Source organism: Sapajus apella, unplaced genomic scaffold (assembly GCF_009761245.1).
Source record: "Sapajus apella isolate SASKATOON/1434 unplaced genomic scaffold, GSC_monkey_1.0 scaffold65, whole genome shotgun sequence".
In the NCBI taxonomy this organism is placed as follows: Eukaryota; Metazoa; Chordata; class Mammalia; order Primates; family Cebidae; genus Sapajus; species Sapajus apella.
In genome coordinates, this window is record NW_022437005.1 from 7,350,086 (window position 1) to 7,360,282 (window position 10,197).

A 10,197-nucleotide genomic window follows, 5' to 3' on the forward strand; every position below is an offset into this window, starting at 1 on the left:
TGTGTGTGTGTGTGTGTGTGTGTGTGTGTGTGTGTGTGTGTGTGTGTGTGTAGCTAAGGAAATACATGTCCCAGTACCCCTGAAAGTCAGTAATTCTACATCTTTCAAAATGCACCAAGTTTCGGCTTCTTTCCCCTTGCCCGTGTGTGTGTTTCTGTGTATGTGTGTACACACACACACACACACACACACACACAGCACAGACAAATGAACCAGGTAGCCATGTTCCCCATAAGAGTAACATCTTGTGTCACCATTTCCTACTGCAAAACTGTTTTTAATTATTCATTTAAACTAATTTTACCTGTTCTAAATAATAGGGAGAAGAAGATTTGACCCCCACCTTCACCACTCTAAGGGATGCTTCTATCCTGTGAGTCCTCATTTCTTACAAAAGAAAAAGACATTAGGAGCCAACTTAGAGATTCCTTTATGTTTCCTAGTCCTCTGGGGCTTACTACCCATAGCTTGTTTAATCATCTAAAATTTGATCTTCTATAAGCACCTGTCAGTGGCAGCTGCTTGATGCAGGACCCAGCATAAGAGAAAAGGCATACAGTGGCAGCTGTGTGCCTTGGGGTGGCTTCCAGTCACTAAGCAAAGCCTGAGGTCACAATACGCAACCACCCGCAAAGAAAGACTTTAGGAAATGCAGATTTTTTTACATTAAAAGATGACAAATATAATTATACTAAAAATATCATAAATACATTTCCGAGTATAGGAGCCAGGTTCCTTTTTACTTCTGTGAGCTGAGGTATATCTTAGTTGGTACAAACAATTAAAACCACTTATTAAGAAACTTTAAACATCTAATAATAAAGTTACCATTCAACACAAAAATAAAATGACTATTTTACTTTAAAATAATCAAAGGTCACTTTGAAAGAGACTGCATAGCTTTCCTTTGGATATCCTCTATACACGGCTCCAACAGTACTTACCAAGTACAGGTTTGTAGATGTTTGTTAACTTAGTAAATGATGGAAATAAATGAGGAAGATAATACTTTCGAAACAATGTAAAAAGAAATTTAAAACCAGTATCTTGATTCTCCTTATTCTTCCACTCCAAGCTTGCAGCCTTTGGATAATATGTAGAAAAGAACATATGTATATTTATATTTCAAATTAACATGTACTAAACTGAAGTGCGTTATGTTACTAAAATTCCTATCCTAAACATAAAAAAATGACAAATAATACTGATAACCATGTAATGAAATCATAACAAAGCTCAAAAGATGACAGGAATGAATACTTCAAAACAAAACAGTAACTATGTTAGAATGATATCATATCTTTTACAACGTGCTATAATATATCATCCCCATATTTTTAATCTATATTATTTCTAATTACCTAATATCCTTGTGCCTTTAAAACATTAGTTACAAATAATTGGTGCTTTTTTCTAAACTCAGAAAAAGGCCATTTATAATAAATAGAAATTAAAGAAACAATCCCTCTCAAGAATTTCATCCAATGTTACCTACATGCATAATCAATATCAAAAGGCAAAAGCCATGGAATCTTGGAAAATGCATTCACCATATTAAAAAATTGAAAGGCTAAAATAAACCAGGCATGCCAGTCCACTATGGATTAAGTTTAAATCTTTTACAGTGTTGAGATAATATTCTCTCCCTCAAAAACCCATCAGTGTTTGCAAGTGGGAGCACTCCAAAATTGTTCAATAGATGGGACCACACCTCAGGAGCCAGGAGGACAGCCTGGTTACACAGGTGCAGTCACCCCCACATGACTTAGGGAAAATGCAGCCCTTAGAGAAGGCCTGTCAGTGGTTCTAACACTTCTTAGACCAGATAGCACTCTAAAGCAGGGCTTCCCACTTCCTTCCTGACATGCCCACTTAGAAAATGAAATTTGTGCAGCACATGAGGTAAAGGGATGAGGTGCTTTGGCTACCCCAGGGGCAGTGGGGCTCAGTGTCCATAGCCTGTCAAAAGCTGTGCTCTGAAAACTCATCTCAATCGATAGAAGAGAAGGCAGAAGGAAGGCATGGATATGCACCTAAAATCCTTCACACAATTAGGAGGTTCACAGACTGCATGCAAACCTCTATCCTGTATCAATTCCATCTGCCTTATCTGAGGTCACACAACTCATTAGTGACACATCTAAAATGAGAACCCAAGGCCCCCAGCACAAGTTCTGGATACTCTGTTGATTTTCCAGGACAAATGGAATGTCCAACCACTTCTGAACAGCTGGCATTTGAGATGAATCTAGAAATGGGCCATTAGAATTCAAATGTGGAGTTTCCAGAATATGAAAGCATGCCTCAGTCAGGCTCTATTTGAAGTTCTGTGTTTCTGTTGTTGGCTAAAGGGAACGGGGTGAGAAAAGGGGAAAAAACTGCTGAGTATTCAGAAAGAGCAGCCAAGTACTGAATCCTGAGAATCAGTAGAGAAAAGCACAGTTCCCTAAAGAAAACTAGAAAGGAGTGAAAGGAAGGGAGGATAAATACCAGAGAAAATATCAGGAGAGGAGAGAATCTCATGAAGGAGGGGTAGTCAAATCCCCTCAAAGAACGAGGAAAGTAAAACCTGAAGCATACCCTCCCTCTGGGCTGACCCTAGAATCTTTGTGGTTTGCAGCATGCCACTTCAGCAGTCACAGGGCAGAAGGCAGCGAACAGTGGGTATCGAAAGAACATGAAGTGGGGACGTGAACTCAGCAGAGATTATTATTTCAACAACTCGGTTGTGAAGGGGAAGACAGATACTGGACAATACCCAGGATGAACTCAAGGACAAGAGAAGTATTTACTAAGAAAAAAGAATCAGTACATTTTATTCTATTATTTAGAAATCTAGACCAGGAGTCACAAATCTCCTATTAAAAGCATAAACCAGCTACTTCAGTTCTGTATGTAGTTGGTGCATATGAGAAAAAATAATATGTGACATAAAGGAGACCTATGCCAATGGCATGAGGAGATTGGTCCATATGCTTTCCTTTAGTCCCCTGGTCTGCTCTGCCTATTCCTGTTCACCTGTTCAGCCTCTGGGCCCACATCCTCCTTCAGCCTGTCTTGCAAGCATAGAGATTAGGGGTAGAAAGGAGTAAAGAGAGAAAAATGGTTTAAACACACTCACAAAATAGTATACACAGCTGGTCTTGCTGAAACGACCTAACAAATGGTACATACTCTGCGTTTGCTGAAATATCACATAAAATCACCTCAAAGAAAAAGAAAAAGGAAAAAATATGGATACATAGAGAGAAAAGAGGCAGTATTGCCTCTTTCCTATTGAGAATAAACCCATCACTGAAACAGTCATAATTTTTCTGACCTGAATAACCATATACTTCAACAGTATTTGAAGAAAAAAGCAGGTTTGGTCCTCAGCAATCTTCTCCCCCGACACAGCTGGCAGGAGCGGAGTAATTTCTTCTGGATATATCTTTACTGAAAGTACAGAAAGTGATGAGAGCTCATTCACCAAAGTCAAATTTTAAACACGGTTTAGGGTTTTAAAAACGGTCTCTATTAAAATACTGGAGCTGCTCACACTGAGCTCCAAGGCAGTGTGCATAAAGAGCCTAGAAGCACAGTCCAGATGCCCATGAAGCACCCTCTCCCACTGCACCATTTTTTCCCTTTCAAACTCTGCTTTGGTCAGCCCAAGATCAAATGCCAGTCATTGAGCAATAAAGCAATATACAGTAATAAATCAATGGTCCCAACAGGTAAGTTGGGACCTTGAAAACTCAAAGGACACAAACGGCCACCATTAATAGTCCCATGAGGCTACTACTGTCCTTCCATAGATACTGCAGGAAGATACACAGTGGCAAAATAAGATCGTAGTGAGCAGATGAGTGTCCACTTATGAACAACAGTGATATGAACAACAGACAGTAGCTTTGGATGGTGGAGTTTAATCTCACTAATAGCCAGAAAACCAGTCCAGACTTCCCATGTGTCTCTACTTCCTTCTACTGCCAACATCTGTCCTCTCCTTCTATTCCTATTTCCATCACTTCAGTAAATTTCTCCTGTCATCATTTCATATAAAATAAGCTCCAAGTCTTTTGATGCTAAGGTGTGGAAGGATCTACTGTGAATATGAAAGGGGAATAATTCCTTTTCAGACTCCATTAGGATTTCTATTCAAGAAAATGAAAAAGTAAGAATTCCTTAACATAAGTTCAAGAGTTAATTTAAACATGGGAGACCTGCTAACATAACTTACCATCAGCTACACCAGGGCTGGGATTGATGAGTGTCTCCAGTGTGCAAGGGCCCTTGGATGACATGACTGCTGGGAAACCAGGCACCAGGCAAGCAAAAATCAGCACCTGCTCTTCTGCACAGTTTGTCTGAAGTGCTTGAAGCCACAGAAGAAACAGCCTGATTCCTTCGCATCTTATCTAAAAACAAAATTAAAAGCAATGAAAATGAAACACTTATATGTATTTACAGAAATGCACTGCAATGTAGCATCAGTCTTGAGAAAGAAAAACTACAAGTGAAAGGTTTGTTAAGTAGTACACCAAGTGCTTCACTTAGTGACAAATAAGCAAAAATGCTGCAATACAGCACAAGAGTTAAGAGCTCTAGTTCTGGAGCCAAAGTGCTTGGGTTCAAAGGCAGGCTCCGCCACTTGCTAGCTGGGATCCATGGAGGACCACATAATTCTCCATGCCTTAGTCTCCCCATCTGTAAAATAAGGATGGAAAGAGCACTTACCACAAAAAACTTATGATAAAGGCTGAGTTAACATATGTACACCACACAGTACAATGGCTGACTCCCAAGTATTTCCTGTTAATAGTATCTTATTCCGTAAGGCAACCGTACCCATGGTATCAATGTTCAATTATCCATAAAAACAATGACAAAGATAATCTCCCCCGAAATTTACATGTGCTATCACTATAATATACCATGTTGATAATGTTCTTGAGAATCAGAAGACTTGGAGCTAAATAAGACCTTGAAGGCCTAGCTCAATGAGACAAAGCAGCTCTCCTTATACCTTCTATCACTATTCTATTTCTCAAACACCTTTGCCATGCTCTGAACTCCTGGCATCACGCTGCAGAAAACATCAACACAGGTAGATGTGGCCTTTTTCTTCTTTACACTTTCAAATTCATCCCATTCCTAAAATTCAAAAGCACATGTCTCTCCATTTCTGTACTCCTAAGTGACTAAAAACATAATGTCAATTTAAAAAAAAACAAATTAGCAAAAGAGATTGAAAACATGTCACATGCGGCTGAAAGATGGAGTGAGCTCCAAACATCAGCAACTACAGTGACTGCCTCATCTCCCTTCAATTAATTCATGGTGGTGCTGACTCCACCAGAGCAAGAACACTGCAAGTCAAACACAAGGCTATGCCAGAAAACCAAACCAAAAAGGGGAGAAGAGCCAAAATAAAAATATTCTGCTGACTTCCAACAGAAGTAAAAACACACTAGGACAGACAACCCAGCTGGTGACAGTGCTACCCCATTAACAGAGTAAATTCACAAATTCACAGCATACTTCGAAACATGCTCCTGGACTCCACCACTGCACTGCTCTGCTCTGCACAAACTTCCATGCCTGCTCACACCTGTCCTCCTTTCCCCTCAAGCAGGTCAAATGAGTGGTAACATTACTATTCAGCCACCAGACCAAAAAAAAAAAAAAAAAACCAGAAGAAAAAGAAGAAAGAAGATGGAAGAGAAAAGAGAAAGAAGAGAAGAGAAGAGAAGAGAAGAGAAGAGAAGAGAAGAGAAGAGAAGCGGAGCGAAGCAGAGCGAAGCGGAGCTCTATGTATATCTTTTTTTTTTTTTTTTTTTTTTTTTTTTGAGAAGGAGTTTCACTCTGTTGCCCAGGCTGGAGTGCAGTGGTGCGATCTCGGCTCACTGCAACCTCCACCTCCCAGGTTGAAGCAATAATCCTGCCTCAGCCTCCCGAGTAGCTGGGACTATAGGTATGCGCCACCACGTTCAGCTAATTTTTGCCTTTTTAGTACAGAAGGGGTTTCACCATGTTGGCCAGGCTGGTCTAGAACTGCTGACCTTAGGCAATCCACCTGCCTCGGCCTCCAAAGTGCTGGGATTACAGGTGTGAGCCACTGCACCCGTCCAACTCTATGTACGTCAAATCGAATTATATTTAACTTAACAAAAGGGAAGTTTCTATGAAATTCTATTACAAGCCTCCAATTTTTATATGTTAACTGTTTGTTTAAGAGAACTAAATATAAATAAGGGTAATTATAAACATGAGATAACAACCTGATAAGTTTTAATTATAAATCCATTTCCTTAAGAGCGACGAAATATAGAATCTACAGTAAGACTAGGAATAACTCACTTCTTTTTTTTTTTAACATGAGAAATAGTTAACATATTAAGTTTTAAGAGGCTGTGATCAGTTAAGCCAGTATAATACCAACATACTGGCTTATTAAAGGCATTTGCACAGCTAAATTAACTCCAACTGAATTATCGATCATAAAGTATTCATCCCAGGCTGAATTTTTTCTGCCACTTATGTTTTAGGGTAATCTTATCTCAGCATCAAGAAGTCTATGTTATAATAAAACACATATCCATTTCAAACTAAGCTAATTTTAACCTATAAATCTGCCACAAATAAATTTTCAAGAGAGACCCTGTTGTTCCTTTCTCCCACAATGGCTCTCAAAATTAGTAAAATTCATTAGAGACAACTATAATTTTAACAACCAGTTACTAATATGGACAGAATCAAGCATGTGAACTCTGAAGCTTAGAGGGGGACTGCCCTTCCTTTTTCTGATGATGAAACTGAAGGAGTCGGTGCCTTGCCCATGATCCCTACCTGTACCCAGCAGAATCAGAATGAGAACTCAGAACTCTAAACTCTGAAGCTCAACCCATTTTCTCCTAATACTATTTAAAATGTCTTCTGCAATAAGTTATGATGTAAGAAAACTGTAACAATATGCATCATATAATTTCTCAATAAAAAATTAGAACTAAGTCAAGTGGTTTTTAAAGGTCTTTTTTCCAAAATGGCCTAACATTGTTACTTCGTGGCATTAACAAATTTAAGAGTAATAAAAAATGCCATTACATAATAAAATAAAATAAATACCTTAATAGAATTTCCAGTGTGTAGAAGCTTCTTTAAAGTTGAGCCTGAAAGTTTAAAATAATGAGTTAGAAATAGAGAGGGTATATAAATGCATATCAAAGACCTATTTTAAGAAGAAACTATATGCTTATGACAAAAATATAATTTTTAAAAATAAAAGGAAGAGGGTTGACCTTCAGAAACAAAGCAATGTCACAGAGGGAAAGACGTTTTTAAGATAAAAGTACTTTAAGTATGTACCACTTCACAATTCTTTTAAAACAGTCAAAATGATTGATATTAAGGTAAGCCAAATGCCCACAGTGGATTATGCGCAAATATCTCTTGTCATGCATAAAATGGATGCTTTTTTTTTTTATCTCTAAAGGTAAAAATAATATAAAACAACTGCTCACAAAACATTTTTACAAGAACATTTTATGAATACTCAGAATGGCATGTTTCTCTCATGGCAATGACAACTACATTTATGAGATTTGGTCCATCAATAAATCCTCTAACAGAGTGCTCTGGTCGCTGTCAAGGGAGCACAATCAAGGTTGACTCGGAACTCCAGTCAACTACAAAAACTTTGATGCTGCAGCCCACTAGAATGAGAAAAGCTTCTCTTAGGAGGATAGAACACTATTACTAAGTCATCTATAAGTATATTCACGACTTCAGTATGGAGACGACAACCCAACCTAAATATCTTATGTAGCCTCTAAAATCAATAAATCCAGGAGCTGGTTTTTTGAAAAGATCAACAAAATGGCCAGGCCGCTAGCCAGATTAATAATAAAGAAAAGAGAGAAGAATCAAATAGATGCAATAAAAAATGATAAAGGGGATTATCACCACCAATTCCACAGAAATACAAACTACCATCAGAGATTACTACAAACAACTCTATGCACATAAACCAGTAAACCTGGAAGAAATGGATAAATTCCTGGACACTTGCACCCTCCCAAGCCTAAACCAGGAAGAAGTTGAAACCTTCAATAGACCAATAACAAGGGCTGAAGTTGAGGCAGCAATTAATAGCCTACCAGCCATAAAAAGCCCAGGTCCAGATGGGTTCACAGCCGAATTCTACCAGACATGCAAAGAGGAGCTGGTACCACCCCTTCTGAAACTATTTCAAACAATCCAAAAAAAGGGAATCCTTACCAAATCATTTTATGAGACCAACATCATCCTGACACCAAAACCCGGCAGAGATTCAACAAAAAAAAGAAAACTTCAGGCCAATATCCATGATGAACATAGATGTGAAAATCTTCAATAAAATACTAGCAAACCGATTGCAACAGCACATCAAAAAGCTTATCCATCATGATCAAGTAGGCTTCATCCTGGGGATGCAAAGCTGGTTCAACATACGCAAGTCTATAAATGTAATCCACCACATAAACAGAACCAAAGACCAAAACCACATGCTGATCTCAACAGATGCAGAGAAGGCCTTCAACAAAATTCGACAGCCCTTTATGCTAAAAACTCTGAATAAACTAGGTATAGATGGAACGTATCTCAAAATAATAAAAGCTATTTAGACAAACCCACAGCCAATATCATACTGAATGGGCAAAAACTGGAAGCATTCCCTTTGAAATCTGATGCCCTCTCTCACCACTCCTATTCAATACAGTATTGGATGTCCTAGCCAGAGCAATCAGGCAAGAAAGAAATGAAGGGTATTCAATTAGGAAAGGAGGAAGTCAAATTGTCTCATTTGCAGATGACACGAATGTACATTTAAAGACCCCATCGTCTCAGCCCAAAATCTCCTTAAACTAACAAGCAACTTCAGCAAAGTATCAGGATACAAAATCAACGTGCAGAAATCACAAGCATTCCTATACACCAAAAACAGACTAACAGAGAATCAAAGCAAGAGCAAACTCTCATTCACAATTGCTACAAAGAGAATAAAATACATAGGAATACAACTAACAAAGGATGTAAAGGACCTCTTCAAGGAGAATTATGAACCACTGCTCAAGGAAATAAGAGAGGACACAACAGATGGAAAAACATTCCACGCTCATGGTTAGGAAAATCAATATTGTGAAAATGGCCATACTGCCCAAAGTAATTTACAGATTGAATGCTATCCCCATGACCCTCTTCACAGAACTGGAAAAAAAACACCTTAAATTTCACATGGAACCAAAAGAGAGTCCACATAGCCAAGACAATCCTAAGCAAAAAGAACAAAGCTGGAGGCACCACGCTATCTGACTTCAAACTATACTACAATGCTACAGTAATCAAAACGTTTGGTACTGGTACCAAAACAGAGATATAGATCAATAGAACAGAAGAGAGGCCTTGGAGGCAATGCCACACATCTACAGCCATCTGATCTTTGACAAACCTGACAAAAACAAGCAATCGGGAAAGGATGCCCATTTAATAAATAGTGTTGGAATAACTGGCTAGCCATGTGCAGAAAACAGAAACTGGACCCCTTCCAGACACCTTATACTAAAATTAACTCCAGATGGATTAAAGACTTAAACATAAGACCTAATACCAAAAAAACCCTAGAAGAAACCTAGGCAAAACCATTCAGGACATAGGCATAAGCAAGGACTTCATGACTAAAACACCAAAAGCATTGGCAACAAAAGCCAAAAAAGACAAATGGGACCTAATTAAACTCCAGAGCTTCTGTACTGCAAAAGAAACAATCATTAGAGTGAACCAGCAACGAACAGAATGGGAAAAAATGTTTGCAATCTACCCATCTGACAAAGAGCTAATATCCAGAATTTACAAAGAACTAAAACAGATTTACAAGAAAAAAAAAATTCAGAAATGGGCAAAGGACATGAACAGACACTTTTTTTTTCCCATTTATTTATTTTATTGCATTTTAGGTTTTGGGGTACATGTGAAGAACATGCAAAATTGTTGCATAGGAACACACGTGGCAGTGTGATTTGCTGCCTTCCTCCCCATCACCTACATCTGGCATTTCTCCCCCTGCTATCCCTCCCCAGCTTCCCACCCCCCACCGTCCCTCCCCTATTTCCCCCCAACTGACCCCAGTGTGTAGTGCTCCCCTCCCTGTGTCCATGTGCTCTCATCGTTCAACACCCG

The 10,197-nt window shown here is 38.7% G+C and overlaps 1 protein-coding gene across 12 annotated transcripts in view; it reads right to left on the reverse strand.

Annotated features, from left to right (window-relative positions):
* RALGAPA2 (Ral GTPase activating protein catalytic subunit alpha 2) overlaps nt 1-10,197 on the reverse strand; it is a 333,808-nt gene that overhangs the window by 253,995 nt on the left and 69,616 nt on the right. For all 12 annotated transcript variants that reach the window (XM_032248229.1, XM_032248227.1, XM_032248225.1 and 9 more), the window contains 4 exons: nt 7,108-7,151; nt 4,223-4,400; nt 3,320-3,435; nt 945-1,083 (listed from right to left, as the gene is read on the reverse strand). In XM_032248229.1, coding sequence (XP_032104120.1) covers nt 945-1,083; nt 3,320-3,435; nt 4,223-4,400; nt 7,108-7,151 — 477 coding nt within the window. The remainder of the gene's footprint in view (nt 1-944; nt 1,084-3,319; nt 3,436-4,222; nt 4,401-7,107; nt 7,152-10,197) is intronic.